Genomic DNA, 25,025 nt, shown 5'->3' with positions numbered 1-25,025 from the left:
TAAAAACATATTTTCAATAGATTAATTGCAAAATGCTAACTCTCTTTTTATGTTTGTAGTGAATGTTACATTATCTTTTTATACTGGCATGCTACAGAGACACATTTCATTCATTATATGATTATTTAAGATACCTTTTCTAAACATCATTTTTATTATATTTCACTAAAGTTATAGCTTCTTTTAAGTTTGAGTCAAAATAACTTGAATCAACTTTAAATTTTAATCTCATTAACAATTATTCTGAAAGCACATGGTATTTGAAATATTAGTAAGCTTCCCCATGAAATGGTCTCCAATGTCTTCTGGTCCATTTTTTAGCATTTTAGAAAATTATATATATCTTTTTCTTAGTGTTTATAATTGAACAGATATAATCACTATGTAAATCTGACTGAAGAGAAAATAAAAAGGTTTATGTAATTTTTCTTTTAGAAGTTTAACATTTAAAAAATAAAATATATTTTACTTGTTATTTCAAATAATAATAAATTAGTCATAAATATGCAGTTACGAAAATACTATGTATTTTACTTTTAATCTATTTATAAGAATCTGCTCTAAAAGGGAAACGACATTCACAGCCGGCTTCATTTCCCACGGCTTTATTTGGGCAAATGAGAAGGAAAATTTTAAGATTTCTAGACATATTCATTCAACTCAATATTGAAAGCTAAACAGTGGTGTTAGGAGTCCGTGTCTTTTTTCAGACATTGGAACAGTCCTCAAAGTTGTCAGCATTTCCAAGGAGAAGTGGAACATGGAAGAGGTAGTCCTGGAGGAGCTTCAGGTGTTCAAGGTGAGAAGGGCTCAGGGCTCAGGACAGAGGCTGAGACTGCGCAGTGACACACACTTTGTCTTTTCTCTCTCTTTTTCCTTGGAGAAGTCACTGAAATGTACTTCCACTGTTTCTCTGGCCAAGCATTCGAACAGGACATAAGCAAGTGTGAAAGGCACTCACTTCTGCTGCTAAATGCCACTGACAGAAAGAAGCTGCTTGGTTGCGTCTTCTTACTGCATTCTCCAAGCATATAGTCAGTCAAGTGGCCACATTGAGTCAAAGCCTGGGATCTCCTATTACCCAGATGCTTTTCTACTGTATGAACTTTGCAACTTTTCCCCAAATGAATTTGAGAGAACTGGAAAGGTTTATGAATCATGTATAAAAGTCCTGATTTGCTGTACTGGAAAAAAAATTCAATGATAGCAAGTTACGCTTGCCACAATCCTCTTGCCTCTTGAAGGGAATTAGGAGGCCTGGAGGAAGAGTTCTTTGTTTTAAATTATTCTTTTAACAATAAATACATTGTAGTGTGACCGGAATTCCTTGTAGCTACTCTGTGGTACTTAGAATTATTTCATGAAAAATAAGGCATTAGAAATAATGTTATATTTCTTAGAAATATGTTCTTTTATGTTTTTGTTTTCTTAAAGAAGTTTATCAAAAACTGTTTCCATGTAAACATCCATTGCCTGGAAAGAGAGACTCCTCCTCTGTGAAGGGCTAAAGTTAATTATCATGCTGAGGTTTCCAGGATCCTGTTTACATTCTGATGATAATAGTGGTCAAGAAGTTAACAAGAACAAGACCTGCTATCTGGCCTCTTCCAAAACAAAATCCTGGGTGGCTCCTAAGGGAAAAGCGGATGTCAAACATAAGGGTGAATGAACAGAGGTTCAGGGAATTTCTATCATGAACAGACACATAATTGTAAGATAATAAATCTTCCCCAATGGATCTTAAAGGCAAGAATTGACTGTTAGCTTTGTGATCAAAGTGTTCTTCTCCTCCTCTTCCTCTTATCCTCCCATCCATCTATGTTTTTGTCTGTCTGTCTGTCTGTCTATATTTTTTAATTTATCATGAAGCCGCAAATAATGTCGCCTGAGAAGTCACATAAGAACTGTTTTCAGCAGCAGCAGAACTTTAGCTTTGCAAACTCTGCTACCTAAACAAGTTTTGAATCTTTGATACAAGTAACATCAAAATGGAGCAATAAATAATCATGGAGATCTTCTTATCAACACTCATGTGAATTATATGCCAACCTGAAGATACGCAGGTTTAGAACACAGTGAAAACTTGTTAATAACTAGGAGGCATTTCAACCCAGCATTTCCTCATACAGTTGGCTAGGTTCTCTCTGATAAGATACTTCAAGCATTTTCCTCGTGTCTAGTAAGGTAGAATGAATACACACTGCAAGAAACCGGCAAGTAGTAAGGTCATGTTCTCCTCTCATTGAGAGTCTGGACAACCAAGTTTGACATAAAGCAGCCTACTGACTAATATAAAGCTCTAAATGTATTTACTGACATTTTGCTTCTGTTTGCAGTACCCAACAGCCATCTTGAACATGGAGTTGTCTCTGAAGCAGGTACTTTGTAATTTCTGTTTATCAATTAACTTCAAATGTCAAAAGTTCCCTGAATCAAAGTTCATTTGCTGAGTCTATTGAAATTGGAGACTGGAAGTTAAGTTATTAATAATGCAGAAAGTTAAAGCTTGTCTGTTTCTCCTCTGATTGATCAGAAGTCACTATTTCAGCCTTGCCTTGAAAGAATGGAGAGAAAAATATTAATGGAATAGTAAATATTGTTGCTCTCTTTGCCTCTGAAAAAAATGAGTGTGTGTCTGTTCTCCTGAAATTGTATTTCTGCTCACATCATAAGACACATATTTAAGATTCCAATCACAAGGCTTGAAAGGGGTTTTTTAATTAGGGAACCTAGAATTTCAAATATGAACCAAGGTACACATCACAGAAGAATCAACCTTCAACACTTTACTCAATAGCAAACTCTCAGAACCAATTTTCTCAACTAGAAAACTCTCTTGCTTGTTATGAGTTTAATGTTTATTTAATTAATTCTACTTGCTTAGTAATACTTGGAATCAAACCTAGGGCTTTACACTTATTAAGAAAGTTAATTTGTACTTTGTGCAGGGGGCAACAGGATCTTATAATCTAATTCAGACACTACCTCCTAAGTACTGTGTTTATTGACAGGCATGAGAAAAAGCTGGATTCCTTTTTTTCAGTGCTAAGTATTGACACTAGGTCATTGTAAATACTAGACAAGCACTTTCCCTCTTCTACCATGGTCGGATATCCCCTTCCTGCTGTAAGTTTAAACAGAATGCAATATGCCAACATTTTAAGCAAAGTGATGTAAGTGTTAATGGTCAATTTTAGTAATCATAAATATATATAATATGATTTTCAGTTATAGTATAATCTACATTGACTAGATTTAGTCTTACCATTCTATTCCTACACTACAAAAACCCTCAGGATTTAAGACACTCATTTATTAATATAGGTTCCACAGTAGGGCATTGCTACATTTAAGCTTAGTAGTTCCATTAGAGGAAAGTCTAAATGGGTTTGCTTCTGAGTTCTTTTCATTGAATTACACATTCAATAACTTTTAGTACTTGAATCTCTGCTATTGTGCATTGAAGACACAGAAAAGAATGAGGGCTGTAGCGCTAAACAGGAGATTAGCTGGACAGAGCTGACATGGGGATGCACACCGACAACAAAGAATAATAACTGAAGCATATACCACAAAGACAAAGGACAGAAAGTAACTTGAAAGTGAGCCAGGAAGACCAGGGGTTGGGAGGAGAAGAAAGAGACAGACTGAGAAATGAATGATACAGTTCACTAGATAGAATGAGCAACTAAGAATGTGAAAATGAAGGTCTACACCTGTTTCTATTAAGCGTGTATAAAAGTTGATCCAAAACATACGTACTTAAGGTGAAAGGAAATTAGAGATGACTCTGGAGAAGGAAGCGTGAGCTGTCAGGCTCTACCTGTCCCCCATGATGTTTAACAGCTTAAGAACAAAAGCTCTTATGGTTTTTAAGCGAGAGAATGTCAGAAGAAGACCATCTTTTTAGAAAGATCTGTCTGTGGAAAAGGAAGTGGGTCCTCTGCAGAGGTGGGGGTTATGAAGAAAAGCTGGCATTAGAAAACTAGTTAGAACCTTGCAAACAATTTATGCAAATGATGATTCAGAGCAAAACAAAGGCCACAGCAGAGGTAAGAGGCTGAAAAAGGTTCGAGCTTCATGGATGGAAAAGAAGTTAGTAAAGATGATGAGAGTGCTGAGGAAAGTGTAGCCATTTGCCATAAGCATTTCAGAGAATTGTGGAAAAAAAGATAACAGAATGCTTTGTGTTTAATGACAAGGAGGTCTTAACAGAATTTAACAGGCAATAGATTCCCATAAGTTGGTAACCTCTATGCCTTTTATGCTATAGTCTTTTCTGTGAGGTTTCTCCTTATTTCAAAGCTGAGAATGGTCCACTAGAGTTTTAAGTTCTTGAGAATCATAGGCTGAGACTTATCACTGACACTATGCCTCTGTCTTCATCTCCTCTGCTGCAGACGCTCAGATGGATGTATATGGGGAGTACTGCATGAATCTCAGAACTAACTTTCCAAGTGTAATTTATTTGCTGTTTCCAGTATCCTGCTGCCTTTGCTTTATGATATAGCATTGTTTAAGTATACCTTATGATGTAGACACCAAACATTTAATCACCAATTGTAACCTGTATTTTATCAGGGATCAGTTCATCTTAAAGAAACTAGTGTCAGGGGTCTCCTTTAGACAATTCTCCTGTTGAGAGCCATGGCAGAGGCATGCCATCAATTTTGCTTGTAATATCTATGCCTATTTGCATCTACCAAAGTACAACTTCTACTACTGAGAAAGAAATGATGTCTTAATTCCATAGTCTAGCAGCTTATTAGCTTAAATTATTGCCTAGCCTGTGTCAGCCTTCTAAAATATTGTCTGTAGTTGTTGGTAGCTTTTTAGTAGTTGGAGCTTTTTTGTTGTTGTTGTTATTTTGTTTGTTTGATCTTACTCTTTAGGGGCCCAACACCCACCTCCCAAATAAATGCCCCAAGAATTATTCTTTTTATGAATGCCCAGCCTTAGCTTGCCTTGTTTCTAGTCAGCTTTCCTAAATTAAATTATCTCTTTTCTCTTTAGCTACATTTTGCCTCTGAGATTTTTACCTTTCTTTATCCTATCTATATATCTTTCTTTACTTCTTATTCCATGGCTGGCTGTGCTGCTCTGTGGCTGGGTGGCTAGCCCTGGCATCATCCTCTTCTCCTTTTCTCACTCCTCCTCCTCTCTCTTTCCCATTTTATCTCCTTATTTATTCTCCCTGCATGCCAGCCCTGCCCATCCTTTCTCTATCCTGCGTAGCTATAGGCCATTCAACTCTTTATTAGACCAATCAGGTATTTTCGGAAGCCAAAGCAGCACAACTTCACAGTTAAACAAATGTAACATAAAAGAATGCAGCACATCTTTGCATCATTAAACAAATATTCCACAGCATAAACGAATGTAACACATCTTAAACTAATATTCCACAATAGTTATTGATTTCATATTGAAATCTTCAAATCACAGTCTGGCTAGGGGTAGGCAAAGTTTGCTTGCTTTATCCTTCCTCACAATTCTGCATCAGCGTTTACAGATAACAGGACACTTACAAATGGGTTTAGAGCTATTGTATGCTACTTAGAAAAGGGAGATTCTCAAGACTAATGTGAGCAATGGCGCTGATTCACTTCTGCTTGGTTTGCAGCAACAGTTGTACGTTGGTTCCTGGGATGGATTGGTTCAGCTCTCCTTGCACAGATGCGACACTTATGGGAAAGCCTGCGCAGACTGCTGTCTTGCCAGAGACCCCTACTGTGCTTGGGATGGAAATGCTTGCTCAAGATACGCACCCACTTCCAAAAGGTCAGGATGCTCCTCCCTCCCACATGATTTCTCTCATAGTTTCAGTTAAAGGCAAATAGTAAACTTGGCCTGTGGAAGAATTATTACAATTAAAATATTCAGTCACTTTATATTAAAGTTGGAAGACTGAACAGATGTTCTGAAATTGTGAAATATGGAATTTAAAAAAAATCTGATAAATTATATATAGCATTTTTAACAACCAACCATAGTGGTTCATGCCTGCATTTGCACAACACAGGAGACTGAGGCAGGAGAATTACTGTGAGTTCCAGAATAGCCTGAGCTATATAGTGATATCCTGTTTACTTCTCAGAATTGTTCTTGTTTTATTACATTCCTTCTCTCGGACTTCTAAAGATGCACATATTCACATCCATTATTTTGCAAGTTGTTCTAAGTACTCATGTTTGCAGAAGTGCGGACAAAGACCACAGTACATCTAGTGATTTGATGCAATTTTATTTTTACTCTAATAGCTATAATTTGTCAATTTCTGTCACTCAGATCAGCTTCAGCAATAAACTCTTGCCTTGACATTGGTAGCTTTTTATTTTATGAATACTCGACTATATCCAGGAAAGCCCAACCATTGCATTATTCTACACACACAAGTACAAGTTATCCAGAGTTATGAGATACACGTTTTGACACTATTTTTAAGAGAAAAACATTAGAAAAAAATATGAATGCCGGCCTATCATACTCATGTTAGATGGATATTTTACCATCATATGTCATATTTTTGTATGTACATGGTAGTAATATTATTTGCTAAGGTGTTATTCAAAGTATATGTCCTAGATAAAACTGTTATGAAATTATAACATGCTTTCGGTTCCATTCATTTTTAAGCTATCTTGGCACTTTGGGCGTCTTTAGTGCTCTAAGTGAAGAACATGTATTAGTTTCACTATCACGTATTACATTTATTTTAGGTTAAATATTTCACTAATCTGTCCGATTCTAAACATTAGGACTCCACAATTGTAGGTCTTTTGTACATCAGCACATATTCGTTAAAGCCGGGACACAGTTTATATTCTTTTAAGTCCACACATTGAGCATAAGTGGGTAAATATGATTATTCGGAGTTAAAAGTTGCCAACAGTTTGTTAAAACTTGTCTGCCCAGAATAGAGTCATCTTAATGAGTGTTTGGGGATTTCTTTTCTAGAAGCTGAAAAGTAGAGTGTTCATTACTTGGCAATAAATGTTCTCTTTGATTAATTGATCCTGTTCCTGAAGAAGCCAAGATTTAAAAACATTCATGACCTTATGTTCCTTACAGCATCATAATTTTTTTCTTCCTGTGTTTCCCAAGACTGCATCTCTGATCTCACAGACATGCCACTGTGATGTGCTCCCTCACCTAACATAATGTCCATCAGAGGCTACAGATGTGTACAATGGATGACTCTTTTCCAAGGTTGTCATCTGGTCAGCTGTGCCCCTGGGGAGCACTCCAAGCATCTGAGAAAGTTTACTGCTGTGTCTCTGATCTCTGAAGTGACAACATGGACCCCAGAGCGTAGCAGGGAAGAAGGGATCTAGAGGATTTAGCAATAATGTTAGATAGGAGTAAGAAATCCTGGTGTGTTGTGTCATAATGCGGAGTATAGATAATAACACTGGACTGCACAGTTCAGAGAAACCAGAAGGAATTTTGAAGATTTTTATTTCAAAGCAGTATCCAAAGAGATAAATACATTTAACCCAATTTTAACATCTCACAGTTATATCTATGTATAAAAATATTATCTAGTAGAATGTTAATATGTATAACTTTAATGTTTTTATGTGCATATTGAAATACTTTCTGTTTAGAAATTTAAAAATAGACAAAGACAGTGAAACTATATTAAGGAGTAAGATATACTTAGATTAAGTAGACATGTGTCATTTCCTCTTAAATAGGTATTAATTTAAGGGAAACATATAATATGATGTAAAATTTCTGGTATTATTTTCATAATTACCAGGATAGCTACTTATTTATTGACAATAATAACAAATATGCATGCATGCCATACTGAACTTGTAGTTCTGTTTCTGGCTGACCCTAATTTATTGAATAAAGTGTGTAATGAATGACACAATTAAATTTTTTGTTTATATGCATTTTCCTACTCACTGGAAGACTTTTGTATATTATGATTTTGGCAGGCAGGAGGGGAAGAAGAGTTTTTTCTGTGTCTTGTGCATAAACCTGGATCTTAGTCATGTTCAGCCTGTTCTATTGAGTAACTTGTGAAGCTAGGGAAAAAGAGCAGTAGTTAAATGAAATTCTGATCATCTTAATGCACAACAGGATTTGTTGTGTTGGGACTTTTCTACCACAAGAATTTAAATTAATGTTTGATTGATGGGAACCCTGACCTGTATTTAGGTTGCACAGTAAGTCAAGTACAGTTCGTCTCAGTTAGTGTTAGCATGAGACACAGCCTTTCTATATTCCAATTATACTTGAAGATTTAATTAGCTTAATTTTCTTTCCATAGGCGAGCTAGACGCCAGGATGTAAAATATGGGGACCCAATCACTCAGTGCTGGGACATAGAAGACAGTAAGTATGGGCTTGATGCACATTTCTTACCACTTAAAATGATAATCCTTCTCTTCCTGAGCCTTTTAAAAAATTCTATATGAATCTAAACAACCATACATATGACTATCTTATTTTGTATAATGCTTATGTTCTAGAAAAGCAACAGGAGTTTTATAAACGAGTTCCCTGTCTAGTTGCCTAAGTGAATAACCCTTTGTTAAATCATGATTTGTTTCATATGTCTTTTAAATTCCTGAGCCACAACGTGTTTCTTCTTTAGTGCCTTATCCATCCTTTTAAAGTTGGAGGATTCTGTTAGAGGCAAAACAGGGTTTAGCCCCAAACATTTGAGAATCCTGAGGAAACATGAAGACCTCCCAGGAAAGTCTGATAAAAAAAAGAATTTAGTGCTTATTAGAACAAAGTTTTAGGTGGTCTGAACTTTATTTTCATTCACTTACTCTTGCATACCTTCAAGCAGTAAATGCTCATTGAGTAAGTTGCACATGTCCTTAATTGATCTGTGTGTACTGCGAGACAAAGGAATTCCTTAGAGTGCTTATGCCCTTTGGAGGAGATGTCATAGGGTACAATTAGTAATACAGAAATATAGTAAATGGAGAGTTCGCTAAAGGCTATGTTGTTCAGAAGAAACAATCCTCAGAATAGATGATCTTAAAAATCTGAGTAGGGAAGAGGTAGGATGCTGGAAAGGAGGTTTGGTGATTGTGTTTGAATATGGAAAAAATTAACTCTAAAAACTATAGCTGTGAGGTTTTATTTATTGTCTTCTGATTTTCCCACCCCCAAACATATACATGCATATTTTTTTGTTTTGTTTTGTTCTTTGGAGACAGGGTCTCTATGTATTTTGGCATACTGCCCTGAAGCTTGATTTCTTCTGTAAACCAGGCTGAACTTTAACTCACAGAGACCCTCCTATCTGCCTCCTGAGTGTTGAGATCTTTCTCTCTCTCTCTCTCTCTCTCTCTCTCTCTCTCTCTCTCTCTCTCTCTCTCTCACACACACACACACACACACACACACACACCACTACTTGGATAGGGAAAGGAAGACACACTCTTTCTTCATATTGTTTGTAACTGACCAAAAATGACCTAACTCTTCATAGTTTGTAACTGGTGGGCCAGAAATCATTTCTTGATTGTGAAACACAGTAGTGTTTTTTTTTTCACAGTAGTGTTTTTAACTTATAAGTTCATCCTTCTGCGTAGAAAGTTGTGGTATAGAATAGGGTGGGGAAACCTTTTTATTCTAATGTGAAAGTGACTCACTGTTATGTTCATTGTTCACTTTAGTGAACTTCATTGCATGCTATGAATTCAGTCCTTGACACAACAAATGAAAAGATACACCAGGGGCAGTTTTGAGAACTGAGGATGTGTGAATGACCAGAACACTATCCATGTATTCCTAGACTTTATATTCACCTGTTTGTTAAGGAAAGGACAAATGGAAAACAGGAAAAATAAGTTCTATGTCAAATGATGACAGGTGGCATAAAGGAAATGAACAAAATACATTGTTCCCTGAGTCACTCACAGTAATCTCCTTCCCTTCCCCACACCCCTTTCCTTCTATAAACCATTGCACAAGATCTCTTTAAATCACCATCTTGCCCATCCCCTTCTTGTTGAGGTCCCCTGCAAGTTCTTCCATTTCAAATCCAATAGACAATTTTCATTTTTGATTTTTATATATAATCTACAATTCTTTTTTCTTTGAATCACTTCATTCTCTAAAGGGATTCTTACCAGTTAGGAAGTTTTGTGAGCTTACTCTACATCCTTGTTAAGTGAAGTCAATAATGATAGCTGATTTATATCAGAAAATCATCCGAAACAACAAATCAAGCCTCAGAGAGATAGTATTCTGCACACTTGCACTGCTGTGACATTGTATCTTTCGGGTCAACCACTTACCTTGTAGAACCTCCTGCATTTTCTCACACACTTAGAATTTAGTAGCATCCCAACTCATTTTTTTTCATCACACATTTGTTTGTCTTTTCCCGTACTGTAGCAATAGTCTTCTCAACTCTCAAATTCATAGTTAACTTTCTTGTCCTGTATGTTAGACATGAGTGCCTACAGTCCTACTCAAAAACTACACTTGAATGCCCATTTAGTGTCTACAATGAGTGACTGAGAAAGACTTCTTGTTTCCATGGTTTTTTGACCACTTCATCATACTAAATAATGACGGCATTCACTGAACTGAGGTGAAAAGCTCCTAGGCATCTTCCTGGTGCCTCTCTTTCTTTCATGGTCTGTCACCGACCTCTTGATAATCTTTCTGTCTCTGAGGCCAAACTCCACTTCTTATTGCCACCAGTGACAACGAAGCTGTGGTTCTTCACCAGTAGACTCTTTACAAGTCTCCCTGCTGCCGTAGTTCCCCTTGTGAGTCTATTACCAACCGATATCCTGAATAATTTCTTTGAAAAAACTCCAGTCAGATATGGTGCTGCCATCCTAGAAACATCTTCCCATCTTCTTATATAATTAGTGGGAATTACAGCTTCCAGCCTGACCTATCGGATCCTGTTTGGCTGTCTCTTCCCAGTCGACTTGTAAACTTTCCTCATCTATGGCTTCACTGTTCATCCACCGGTAGACTTTCACATGCTGAAAGGGATCAATCATGTCCTTCCTTGGGTCTACTTGTCTTGTTGCAACTTGCAGTGAATAGTTGCTTCAGGAGCTCACACAGCTGCATTTTCACACTGTGGGATTTTATTCTGATACAGAGATTCCTCAGAGACACCTTCTCAGCCATCCTAGCTGAAGACTTTCCTGCTTTCTCTCTAGTATTTATGTTACTTGTTTTGTATGTTCTGCCTTAGGTCCTCCTGGTTCCATAACTTTAGTCATGTGCTGATGCCTAAAACACTAAATTGTTCATCTGTAGAATGGAATATTTTACGGAAAGTGATTATTTGAGTCAATCTGTGCAGATATCATTTTTACTGATTAATTTGAGCACAAATTTTATATCCAAAAGGGGCATAGCCTTTTAATACTCTGGATATAATGTATTTTAGATAGTGCAGCTGAATTAGTAAAATATCTGAGAAACTACTTCTTAGCATCTCATTAAATGACTTGTACTAAGTACCTAATAGAGTATCTACAAAACTAAAATGGCAGGCAATATAGACAAGGTCTCCATTCTAGAGCAGACCACTGACCTTGCTCTTGTCACACAATTTCATCAAGCCTAGACGATTCTACTTACTTTCCTGATCGCAGATATCAAATTTTAAAAATATTACCTGGTCAACTCTGTGTACCAATTTAAGTAGAATCTCTCTCTCTCTCTCTCTCTCTCTCTCTCTCTCTCTCTCTCTCCCTCTGTGTGTCTGTGCGTGTGTGTGTGTGTGTGTGTATGTGTGTGTGTGTCTATCTGTCTGTCTGTGTTTTCTCAAACTAAATTGCTGGAGTTGAAGGGATGGCTTAATAGTACAAAGCACTGGTTTCTCTTCTAGATAAATTCTGAGACAATTTCCCAGCACTCACTTAGCAGCTAACAACCACCTGTAATTCCAGCCCTGGGCTATCTGCCACCTTCTTTGGTCTCTGTGGGGATTGTATGCATGCATGCATATAGGCAAGCAAAATACCTATACAGAAAAATAAAAATGAAAAAAAAATTAAATTATTTAAATGAATAAAAACTAAATTGTTCTTCCAGAATGAACAACATTGAAAGACATAAAAAGATTTTAATGAAGAGATATAATATCAGTTGTTACATATTTCAAATTTTTACATCTTTAAAATAATTGTAATTTAGCAATTAAAGACTAAAATTATGATAGAGGTGTAGTTTAAACATCCCTTTGTTGGATAGTATCTGATTCTCGATAACAGTATTATAGTATGAATTTCCATTCTCTTTAATAATGTGTATGGTTCTTCCGTGGTGACATCTGTTCTGAATCAGTCTATTTTCCCATTGCTTTTAAAATCAGGTCAAGGTTAATCTCCAATGCTATGTTTGCTTTCTAGGCATTAGTCATGAAACAGCTGATGAAAAGGTGATTTTTGGAATTGAATTTAATTCAACCTTTCTGGAATGTATACCAAAATCTCAGCAAGCCTCTGTTAAGTGGTACATCCAGCGGTCAGGAGAGGAGCATCGTGAGGAGGTAAGCCCGTCAGCAGCAAGGATTCTGCTTTCAAACTGAAGTCAGCTATTCCTTATGAAAGTTGCACAACACTGAGTGTCACAGAGCACTCTCCCCGCTGTTTGATGAAAGGACAGGTCAGAGTTTAGACTCACCAACAACAGTGGTTGCAATTGTTTGGGAATATGAACAAGCCAATTCAGTGCCCATGTAGCACGGATACATATTTTAAAAATATTCACCTGATTTTTTTCAAATTTTTATTTTTTAAGGAATTTCAAGACAATTTCTGATTAAGATGAGAACACAATCTTTTCATAACCATTGTAACGTCACTAAATTTCAGCTACTATTGAGTTTAGTCTAGGTCACAAAATGAAATATTTCCAGAAATACCAATTTCTATTAAATCATATCATAAGATGAAAGTGGATAAAAATTACATAATTTGGAAATGTATAGATTTTCAGTTTTATTTATTTACATAATAAATCTTAAGTCAAGGAGAAAAAATTAATTGTTTTATTTTATTTATTTTATTTTGTTAATTTTCTTAACACTTGACTTGAGACTGAGATATGTTATGAACATTTTACGACATAGATAAGTCATATATGTTACAGAATTGAATGAGGTTATTTTAGGCAGTCTTAGAAATCTTAGATTAATATTGGAAGCATTGTGAAATAAAAGCTATATTGTAGAATTGATTGTTGTTATATTTATTAATAAGAACAAAAAGAACCCAGTAACAGGGCTTAAGAGATGATTCAATGGTTAAAAAAATTGGCAGCTCTTCCGAAGGGCCCAGATTACTGAATCTGTACCCACATTGGGTGGTTAATAATTACCTGTAACTACAATTCCAGGGGATTTAATGCCTACTCTGACCTCTGTGCCCTAGCGTACACTCAGAGCCATACATATATGAATAAATAATATTATTAAAGAATCTAATAATATTTTATTAGGATTTACAATTCTTATATTACACAAAAGACACTGTGATGAGTGGAAGATTGAATGCAGAATTCAGAATAGATGTTTTTAGAGTTCAAAGATGCTCCTGAGGTCCCAGTGGATAAGATTATTCTGTGACATAAAATATTCATAACATATCGCAATCACAAGTCAGTGTTAAGAAAATTAACAGAAAAAATAAAAGAATAAAGACCATTTTTCTCTGTGTTGACTTAAGTTTAATGTGTAAATATATGAAACTCAAAATTTGAGGATATCTGTTGACTCTATTCTCTACAATATCACATATCAACAAAACTTGATATCATTAGACATAAATTCTAACATAGGCAGGGAATATACACACTCAATATTTATTTAAGTCCATCCTGTAGGCAAAGGCTGCTCATTTGTTCCCAGCTGCCCAAGACCCAAATAATTACACAGAAACTATATTAATTACAACAATGCTTGACATATTAGCTCAGGCTTTTTATGAACTAACTCTTACATCTTAAATTAACCCATTTATATTAATCTGTTTATCACCACAAGACTGTGGCCTACTAGTAAAGGTTCCGGGGCATCTATCACCTTTGGCAGCTACATGGCATATCCTTATCTCTTTCTACTCTCTGTTCAGACTTTCTGCTTGGCTTTACCATTGGCCAAAAGCAACTTTATTAATCAATGGCAATAAAACGTATTCACAGCATACAGAGGGAATCATACATTACCTCCCCTTTTGTCTAATTTAAAAAGGAAGGTTTTAACTATAATATAGCAAGATTACATACAACAAAAGTTATTAACAAGAATTATAGTTACAATATTTAGTCTATTTACATCTGGCAAATTAAGGAAAATACTCTATCATCTCTCCTATCTTTGTGAGTCAAATGTTTTATATCTAATATATCTTTTATATTTGTAACTATCTTTCTTCAATTTCATCAAAGACTCCAAATGGACACAATATTACCTAAGTAAACAGGAAGTACTTGTGAGCACCTTCTAAAACTCTAAAATTAAAAGAGACATCTTGCTGTCTGGACAGTAACCCAAAGTTCTTCTGTAACCTTGGGGTATCCATCTTCAGCCTACAGGCCCATGGTATCTAGCAGACTTTTCCATGAATCAGAAAATTTCAAAGACAGTTTCACCTGTATTGGGTGTTCGTCAGTCACTTTCATCTGTATCTTACAGAATGTCTAGCAGACTCTTTCATGAAGCAGGAACCATGTTCCTCTTTTTGGGTCTGGCTTACCTCACTCAGGATAGTGTTTTCTATTTCCATCCATTTGTATGCAAAATTCAAGAAGTCCTTGTTTTTTACTGCTGAGTAGTACTCTAATATGTATATATTCCATACTTTCTTCATCCATTCTTCCATTGAAGGGCATCTAGGTTGTTTCCAGGTTCTGGCTATTACAAACAATGCTGCTATGAACATAGTGGAGCATATACTTTTGTTGTATGATAAGGCCACTCTTGGGTATATTCCCAAGAGTGGTACTGCTGGGTCCAGGGGTAAGTTGATCCCGAATTTCCTGAGAAACCGAAACACTGATTTCCAAAGTGGTTGCACAAGATTGCATTCCCACCAGCAATGGATGAGTGTACCCCTTTCTCCACAGCCTCTCCATCAAAGGCTATCATTGGTGTTTTTGATTTTAGCTATTCTGACAGCTGTAAGATGGTATCTTAAAGTTGTCTTGATTTGCATTTCCCTGATCGCTAAGGAAGTTGAGCATGACCTTAAGTGTCTTTTGGCCATTTGAACTTCTTCTGTTGAGAATTCTCTGTTCAGCTCAGTGCCCGATTTTATAATTGGGTTGATTAGATTTGTACGGTCTAGTTTCTTGAGTTCTTTATATATTTTGGAGATCAGACCTTTGTCAGTTGCGGGGTTGGTGAAGATCTTCTCCCAGTCAGTGGGTTGCCTTTTTGTCTTAGTGACAGTGTCCTTTGCTTTACAGAAGCTTCTCAGTCTCAGGAGGTCCCATTTATTCAATGAGGCCCTTAATGTCTGTGCTGCTGGGGTTATACGTAAGAAGTGGTCTCCTGTGCCCATGTGTTGTAGAGTACTTCCCACTTTCTCTTCTATCAGGTTCAGTGTGTTCAGACTGATATTGAGGTCTTTAATCCATTTGGACTTGAGTTTTGTGCATGGCGATAGATATGGATCTATTTTCATTCTTCTACAGGTTGCCATCCTGTTTTGCCAGCACAATTTGTTGAAGATGCTCTCTTTATTCCATTGTATACTTTTAGCTCCTTTATCGAAAATCAGGTGTTCATATGTTTGTGGGTTAATGTCAGCTTCTTCTATTCGATTCCATTGGTCGACTTCTCTGTTTTTATGCCAATACCAAGCTGTTTTCATTACTGTAGCTCTGTAATAGAGTTTGAAGTCAGGGATGGTAACGCCTCCAGATGATCCTTTATTGTATAAGATTGTTTTGGCTCTCCTGGGTTTTTTTGTTTTTCCATATAAAGTTGATTATTGTCCTCTCCAGATCTGGGAAGGGCGTCTGTCTTCTTTGACAGCTACATGTGTCTCCTCAACTCCACCTACTCCCTTTCTACATCTCTGTTCATATTTTCTGCCTGGCTTTGTTCTGTTAAGCCATTGGCCAAACTCATTTTCTTTATTAACCAATGGTGATAAAACATATTCAAAGCATACAGAGAGGAATCCCACATTATTATCATATCTGTTTTTGTAATCTATATTGAACTATTATCTGATATCATAATAATTATTCTACTTCAAAGTAAAGTCCTCTTTCTTTATTAAAGAAATATTGAATACTGTTGGCATTTTAAGGTGCAGATTTAATTTAGTTACATTTACATATTTTAATTATGAATGAATTGAAGCTACTTTTAGATTTTATAGCTACTGGGGTTTGATTTTTCTTTCTATTAGCTCTAATTAGAGAGGTATTTGTCCTGCATAGCAAATCCATCTGACCTTTAGCTTGAAAGTGTGGTACTGCTGGAGGTATTCCTGCAGCTGTAGATAGCCGCATTTGCCTATGGTGTACTTATGTTCTTCATTTTTCTGAGATTCCTATGCGTTGTTTTAATGTACCTAACAGCACTATATCACATATCACGATGGTACCATGCTCCATGAATTTCAATGGAGCAGAAATAATGTATTTATTGCATTCTGTTGGAAAGTATGTTCCCTGCAATGTTTCAACTGGTATTTTCATCTGTCTTCACAAATGGGTGGTTTCCCATTGTCCAGGACCCGCAGTGCTGCTTCCTGAGTTGAGGAACAGGGCAATATCCTGGCTGCACTTGAAGCATGTTGCCCTGCAGGATGTCTTCTGGTCCTCGCTCATAAGGTCGCCACTTGCAATCCTTCCTCTGCTCATAAAAAGCCCAGGGGATGGATCATGGCCTCCTGGGCTACAGATGCTGTCACCAGGTTATTCGGTGCCAGGAGGAGCCCATTTCCTCACCAAGCCACTTAGCAGCTGGGTGCTTTGGGGGAGGTTGCCTGCTGACTCTCTTATAAGGCTGGTTGAAACTGATGGTGTTTATGCTGCAGCTAGCATGGTAATTGGCAGTCCCGAGCTTCTGTTGAACTTTGGGGATAACTTTAATGAAGAAAAAAAGTGATCCTTCATGCCATTTGCCATACTGTTTTTTCTTGATGGAGCTGAACGTTTCTAAAGCATCTTCCAGCGTCTGCCTTTTCCATCTGTAGCGCTCTGTTTCCCTTTCATTTTGTTTTTGTTATGAAAGCAAATAAATGCTTTTAAACTTGTAACAACACAGAGAGAATCATGATACCACTTAGTGCAGATAAGCATGAGTGATATTTTGGGTTTATTCAGTTTCGGTACTCATCACCACCCTGGGAGTACTTTCCCTGCTTCCTCCTGTAAATAAACATCAGACCATTGTCTCTCTTTCATCCACACAGAATCCACAGGAATAAATAGACGCTCTTTAAATCATGTTTTCTAGTAATAAAAAAGGTTGCCTTTATATCTAGATATTTATTTTTCTATTTAGCTCGGACAAATTACTGAAAAGTAAAATAAAACTTGGAGACATTGGCCATTATACTGTTTGATTATCCATCAGTGCCACCATTTTGAGGTATGTGCACCTCACAGAAAAAAGCTACTATACATAAGATCTAAGAAGCTTTCAGCAATCTGGAAAACACACACACACGTGTTAACATTTACATCCTTCAATAATAAGAGGTGTGAGCAAATGTTCTCAAGTTTCTTAGCTCTGTGCCTACATTAATTATCTCAGTAACATATCTTAGGGGGTCCATCATTTGGGAAGTTGTTAGCAGATTCACTTAAAAATACTTTCCTCGCCAGGTGGTGGTGTACACCTTTAATCCCAGCACTTGGGAGGCAGAGGCAGGCAGATCTTTGTGAGTTCGAGGCCAACCTCGTCTACAACAGCTAATTCCAGGAAAGGCTCCAAAGCTACAGAGAAACCCTGTCTCAAAAAAACCAAAAGGAAAAAAAAAAGCTTTTCTCAAGTCATCTCTACATTACAGAAATCAATAATTTAACAGTAACACATTCTAATTAACTTAATTATATATCTTTTGTTTCTAATAGTTCTAACTTTTCTACGAAAGTGTTATATTTGAATAAGGTAAATCTACTTATTTCTAAGTACACAATTTCCTAACTCTTCTGCTTAGGAACTTCTTCTATAATAAGGCACCAATGATTTCCCACATTAATTTATACCTATACCTTATATTTTTATGTTTATATTTTTTAAAGATAAAAAGTTATTCTAACAGTTAGGTATAAATTTCATTTCTTTAACGAAAAAAACAGTTATTTTAGTAATATTTTTCTTTTGCTTTTTGCCTAAGATGATTATTGGTTTTCTGTTATTTTAATAAATGTTTTACTATGTAGCATTTAGAAGCATAATTGGAAAAACCTAAAAATATGCATATATTTTTTCTTACAATATTTTTTGCTTTCTACAATATTAAATTAGAAAAGTATTTAGTGTTTTTTTTTCTTAAATACAAACACATTTTTTTTTAAAACAGGCTTATAGGTTTTCATACTTTTAATGATGAGGGTTTTCTTCCTTATTTGATACCAGTTCCCCTCTGGCAATGTTTTCTGGAGAAAAGAATATTCCTGAAGTTGTAATTTCTTCCAAGACACCAGGAATGCATTAGACCTTCCAGCTGCTCTTAATAAAGAATGGAGCACCTCTCATCTTCACCTGCTATTTAGTATCTAAATGACCTTCACTGTGTCTTTGTTCTTCTCATTTGAAATGAATTGTCTTTCACTAAGAAGCTTTAGGTAACAACAGCAAGCATATAATCCTTGCTCACATTAGGCAAATGGATAGCTGTCTCCAATAGAAGAATGGTTTGGGTTCTTCGCATTAGGGTCACTTGTGCTTAGCACTTCTAGACTGGAGAAAATTCCATGAATTTGTGCATCAGTGGCCAGAAATGATCTCTTTAAGAGAGGCTCAATTTTCTCAGCTGTTTGTGATGCCTTTTCTCTCCGGGTCACAGGCTGAGTATGTGTCCTGTCCCAGCAGAGAAAGAAAGCATTATAGAGAAATAATGGAAAGCAGTGAAAGCCAATCTACTACTTAACTTCTGCATCACAGATTTTTATCCATAAATTGTAAGAATTTTCTCAAATGTATGAAATAGAAATCTCTTCTACTAATGATTCCACTGCAGTAAGCTTTATTTGGAAATTTTGGAAAAGAAACAAAAATTCATTAAGCAACCTGATAGACTTTGGATAAATCCATCTAGCTCAAAAACAAAAACATAAAATAAAGCACATTTTATAACAATTGGTAAAAAATCGAAAGAACATTTAGTATTCCATAGATGGTAAGAAAGGTGAAGGATCTTCCCCTAGTAATGGAATCCCAGGTGTCTATGAAGTGAAAAGTCCTATAGGATTGAGCTAACATGAAAAGGGGGCAGGGATCTCAGTCAGTCTCAGGAAAAAGCTTCCTAAATAGCATACAGAAAGAGAAGGACACAGCAGCACTGGGGTGTTATCCAGTGCTCTTGAAGCTACAGTCATAATTTCCTCCTTCTGGAAGATTAAAGAAAACAAGAGACAGCACCCAGCAAAACTGTGATGGTGTCTAATGGTCACATTGAGTGTAGCCTAAGCGACATCAGACACAGACTGAAGAGAGGTCTGTGATGTGGAGAGATGAACGACAATTGCAGTTTCATGCTGATGGCCTCAGGGCACTTTCAGTGATGAGAACTACAGAAACTGCAGAAATTAAACTTTTCCTCCATCATGGCAGCTATAACGCTTTTTACTTCCAAACTCACCATGTGCTGTCCAGGAACTGACTGGCGGGAGAACACTGGGGAAGATAAGTTAATCGAAGTAGGAACGATCAGATGAGAAACCAGCATTCAAATATACTGAGCCAGCCTTTTGAGATCTAAGCTGTATTTTTATTTTTAAACAATTATAATAAAAGTATTTAAAAGGAAGGCAAATATGTTCTGTGTTAAATATGAGACAGCTGTTGCTGTTCAGCTTCCCTTTAGAAGTCTACGAACATATATACACATTTATTTTGGGCAGGAGGCTTCTATGGTTTGAAAATGGAAATTAATTTGAGGTTAGTTAGTTTGTATTAAAATAGCAGTTTAAGATGCTGTGGCTTTGTGATTGTATCTAGCGGGAAAAGAAAACACATCCAGCTCGCCAAAAGGTCCAGGGAAAGGACACAGCCAGGTAACCGAGCAAAAGCCTGGATGGTGCAGGCTCAGTACAGTGCAAGGCAGACCTGATTCAGCCTCATTAACCACGAATCTGAGCTGTGACCTGCCTTTGGCCTCAACTGGTTTTCAGCCAGCTGCTCTTCTCTGGCACCCAGGGTGGTTTGCCATATACTTGTTAGTTGACTGGGCTGGTAGCCAAAGATGTTTCTTTCCCTTTTCTCATATTTCCAGAATAAGAGAGGTTTTTTTTTCCTCCTACATACTTTTCACATAAGAATGCGAAGTATAGTCCACCCACTGTGAATAAATTTAATTTAGCTGTCTTTATGTCTCTTTCGTTGCCATCAGCCAAAAGTCTGCAGTTCCGGGACAGATGTGTGAGCTGGGAAATCTTCCAGGTCTCTTTGTTGTTGTTGTTGTTGTTGTTGTTGTTGTTATTGTTGTTGTTCTACCTCATGCCTAGCCACCCAACAATACACCGTATTTCAACAAGGCCCTTGTGTTGATGAACATCCCCCTGCTACATTGAAGATAGTTCATTATTCCCACCCTTTGCGAGGCAGGCAAGCTTAACATTTGAATTGTCTCTCACTATCACCCCTTCAAAAAGTTGAGCTTCACATTTCAGGGGAGGTTTGTTTTATTCATTGTGCTTTCTCACACTTTAAATCACATTACTGTGCTAGACAGAGTATTCCAAACTATGGTGATAATTTCCACAAATACACCACCCCAAAGTACCACTTAAACAAGTCAATGATGATTGGGAAATTAGCTTTAAATGAGGCTAGCTCTCTCAGTACAGGCCTGCTCAGTGACAGCCCAAAGCCTTAGGCATGTTTTTGCAATTCAGGTTCTCATTCTCGCAGACTCTGCAGATCATTTGTATGGTGATATGTAGAAGGCAGAGCTAATACATTGTTCTCCTCTCTACCATAGGTGGTAAACACTCTGAGTTCTTCTAGTTAACAGGGACTCTGTAAGTCTCCCTTGAAACTGTTTGTGAGCTTAGGCACTGACTTCCATCTGGAATATCTGGACAGGTTATTTGATAGCACCACTTCCGCTTCATTGTTTCCAAGCACATTTCATTCTGATTTCTACACTGGAGAGAAAAATGAACAGTATCTCAAAGTTCATTTGAATGTGATAACATACAAACATACAGAATTCAGGGTATGGCTTGGGGGCTACTATTTTTGCTATTTTTTTTTAAACAATCTTCAGCTACAGCTGACAATGTTTGATGACAGAAAGTTGAAGAATATATCTTTTAGGTTCATCTAAGTAAAACTACGTGGTCTGTTTTCATTTGCTTGTGGCTCTCTGTTTCTAATTTATTACCTACATTTTTTTTTTCCCAACCTGCAGTTGAAACCCGATGAAAGGATCATCAAAACGGACTATGGGCTACTGATCCGAAGCCTGCAGAAGAAGGACTCTGGGATGTATTACTGCAAAGCACAAGAACACACTTTTGTCCACACCATAGTGAAGCTGACTTTAAATGTCATTGAGAATGAACAGATGGAAAATACCCAAAGGGCAGAACACCAGGAGGGGCAGGTCAAGGATCTATTGGCTGAGTCACGGTTGAGATACAAAGACTACATCCAAATCCTTAGCAGCCCAAACTTCAGCCTGGATCAGTACTGCGAACAGATGTGGTACAGGGAGAAGCGGAGACAACGCAACAAGGGCGGCCCGAAATGGAAGCACATGCAGGAAATAAAGAAGAAACGAAACCGAAGACATCACAGAGACCTGGAGGAGCTCCACAGAGCCATGGCTACATAGTTCTCTATTTAATTTAAAGAGAAAATTATTTTCCGGACTGAAAAATACTGTCTTCTGTTTTGTACATCCCTCATTGCCAATCCATGCATGCCTTCTATGGAGTTTCATCTTAATGAGACTCTGTGGTAGATAGGAATTCATCTGGACTAGTTTTCTGAGAACAAAACTTTTTATCAGCAAAGTCAAGCATTGTCCTCAAATTTGGAGCCTTACATTTGTAAATGTTTTATATTTGAATTTTAAGTCATATATAGAAGTAAGCTAACTGAACATCATCCGGTCCAGTGGAAGGTGCTTTATTCCTAAGCATGCCCATTAAACATGGAGTTTATAGTGCAGTTGGCTATGTTTTGATGAGCAGCTAAATCATTCCATTCTAGAACGGGTGATCTTGTAGGAATTGGAAGAGAGGTACGAATTAAAACATCTTATGCTAGTGACAAGGAACCATCAGTCCACACTTGGAGTCAGGTATGAGAACTTAGAAAAGTATGTCCCTTCTTTCAGGCCACCGGCTACATCTAGTGCACTGCAATAGTGATTATATGAAAGGGTATTAATGATCCGAACAAGAGTCCTTGTGATTGGTCAAGAGAAACAGGTTCACAGACAGAACCTAATGGTTAATGTTGTGTTCTAGAATGCAGAATGCACAATTTCCATTTTAATAACATGGAGAAATATTTTATATATAGTAAGCGTGGCATGATGTGTGCACTATATTACAGAAGGGACTTCTTAGGCAGACAGTAAGATAGCCATAAATGCTGACTTTGGGGAAAACTTATATTACACAAAAAGGAAGGAAGCCAGAAACAAACTAGATAGAATGTAACGGAACTCTTTCCACTGGAGCATAGCTATCTCCCAACTTGTAATGTAGCCATTAAAAAAAGAGTCTAGATTATAACAAACTGTAAGCAAAACCTCAAGTGAAAGTAAAAATTGTAAAGAATTATGGGATGACACTATTTTATTTATAATCAATGTATTTCTGTGTTCTCTTTTTCTACGTATTTATCATATGCTGTATATTGTTTGCATTTATATCGTTATTTGGTTGTATTTGAGTAAACAGGAGTAAACAATATGTAATACATGCAGAGATAATTAAGTAGATGACCAACAGGGGGAGTGGGACTATATATTTGTTGAATGAATAGATAAGTGAAGAATTTTGATGACGGGAAGGGTTAACATAACTCTTTGACATCCTTTTCTTGACACAAATTTTCTGGATTTCTGGGGTGATACATTAGAGTTCAAGCAGTGTTGTTTTAGCAGTTTTACAAAGCAAGTCTGTAAAGAAAATGAACAGCATTAATGTGAATACCACTTGTATTTTGTTAGCACGTTTCAAATTCAATGTTCCCTCTGAACATTGCTTCCCTGCCAGTCTCTGCAGAACTCACCTTTCCTTCCTCGAGCACAAAGACTGTAGCCTTCCTCTGTTTGGCCTTTTCACACTCCTTATAGTGTGAAATGAACAATTAGCCACTTCCTCAGAAAGAATGTGGCTTTTTAGAAAACCGACAGACCTTACTTGTTTCTCATGCATTCTACACGCTCTGAAAAAAGTCTGTGAGAAGCCTGTGTGATTAAAGACCAGTGTTAGGGAGTCAATCTCTTTGTCCAATGCAGAATCAGGATCTTCTATTCATTTAATCTGCATTGGGCTCCTATCTCAAAGGCTTCCCAGTCAGCTGTGAGGGACTGGTATAATAATGAATATCTGTAGACGTTTTACACTAAGGATGAGGAAAAGTGAAGGAACTGTCTTAATAAGTGTACCAGAATGAATTGCATCTCCAGAAGAAATACATACAAATTCTTGTGCCATGGTTAGACTAGTAATCAAATACCACACAAGGGAGTTTATTTATTAATTTACTGTGAATCCTACAAACTGATGGCAAACTCAAAGCAAGTCCGAGGGGTCGTGCTTCATTTAAAAATTACTTTCAGATTGTTGTGTTTCAAAAAGTAATTCTCAAATATGGAATTATACAATGTTCTAATATTTGTACTGACCTCTGAAAATTAATTTTATCTAGATAAGAATATTGAAACCATTTGCTAATTACTTAGCTCAAATGTAATTGTTTCCTATCAACATTCTGTAAATCTATTTTATACCCTTGGTTTAAAATAAAATTTTTGCTGCTTTGAATACAAAACTACTAATGATGAATAAAATATATTATATAACCTACTAGTAAGATTACATAAGATAAGGTTATAAAATAAAAACGACATTTTATTACTTGTCCAGAACCCTTAGAAGAGTGTAAATATATAAACTGACAAATACAATGTTTACCTCCTTAACATCAGAAATAGAACCCTTATTGAAGTGAAGAAAGAGCAGACTATTGCTCACATTTTGAATATTCAAAGATACCAGATATTTCAGAAGAGACTCTAGAACAACCTAGGTATTGAATATATATATATATATATATTCAATACATGTCTTTAATTTTCTTGTGTGTGTTTTGCTGAATTTTTATTCCAATCTTTTGTGCTGCTAAATGTAACTGTGCCCAGCTGAACTCATTTGCATTTAATTTATTAGGAATTTTAAGAGTTTGTTTAGAAATGAATAATCTAAAAAATAATTTTATGTAAAATACCTTTTTTTTTTTCTTTCCCAAAGAGCTCAGAATCCTACATTCAGGTCATTGAGTGAATTGTTTCAGGAGAAACAGTCAGACTACTTAAAATGCAGAAAGTTATAGGAAAAATTGAGCAATTTGGAGAAACCACAAGAATTCTCCAGGTATCCTTCAGAATTCCAGAATCAGTAAGATTTACTTCCAAAATGCTCTCTGTGATATGGCCACACATTGGGAGCTTTCCTGTCTTCTATAGCGTGACTCCTTGTATATTCTTACATTCTATTCCTCCCAATCTGGGGGCTTCAGGTAGAGAAGAGCAGGAATGACTGCTTGCTGGAATAACTCAACCCAGACTGAGTTCCCAGGACAGCCAGTGTCATTTCATTCACATGAAAACATAAAGTTAAACAAGACCACTCGGCAAACTGTG

General features: G+C 36.6%; 1 protein-coding gene across 1 annotated transcript in view; it reads left to right on the top strand.

Moving 5' to 3' along the window:
- LOC121458931 (semaphorin-3D-like) overlaps positions 1-24,415 on the top strand; it is a 185,034-nt gene extending 160,619 nt beyond the window's left edge. Inside the window, exons 13-18 of the mRNA XM_041668359.1 lie at positions 711-799; positions 2,337-2,378; positions 5,624-5,781; positions 8,282-8,346; positions 12,360-12,499; positions 21,552-24,415. Of these exons, the coding sequence (XP_041524293.1) occupies positions 711-799; positions 2,337-2,378; positions 5,624-5,781; positions 8,282-8,346; positions 12,360-12,499; positions 21,552-21,977 (920 nt within the window). The 3' untranslated portion in view covers positions 21,978-24,415. The remainder of the gene's footprint in view (positions 1-710; positions 800-2,336; positions 2,379-5,623; positions 5,782-8,281; positions 8,347-12,359; positions 12,500-21,551) is intronic.
- Positions 24,416-25,025: the final 610 nt, after the last annotated feature.

Source organism: Microtus oregoni, unplaced genomic scaffold (genome assembly GCF_018167655.1).
Source record: "Microtus oregoni isolate MIOR12 unplaced genomic scaffold, Mior012 000018F_ref0000195, whole genome shotgun sequence".
NCBI lineage: Eukaryota > Metazoa > Chordata > Mammalia > Rodentia > Cricetidae > Microtus > Microtus oregoni.
Note: the sequence above shows the minus strand (reverse complement) of the source record. Positions and strands in the feature narration are given on the sequence as shown.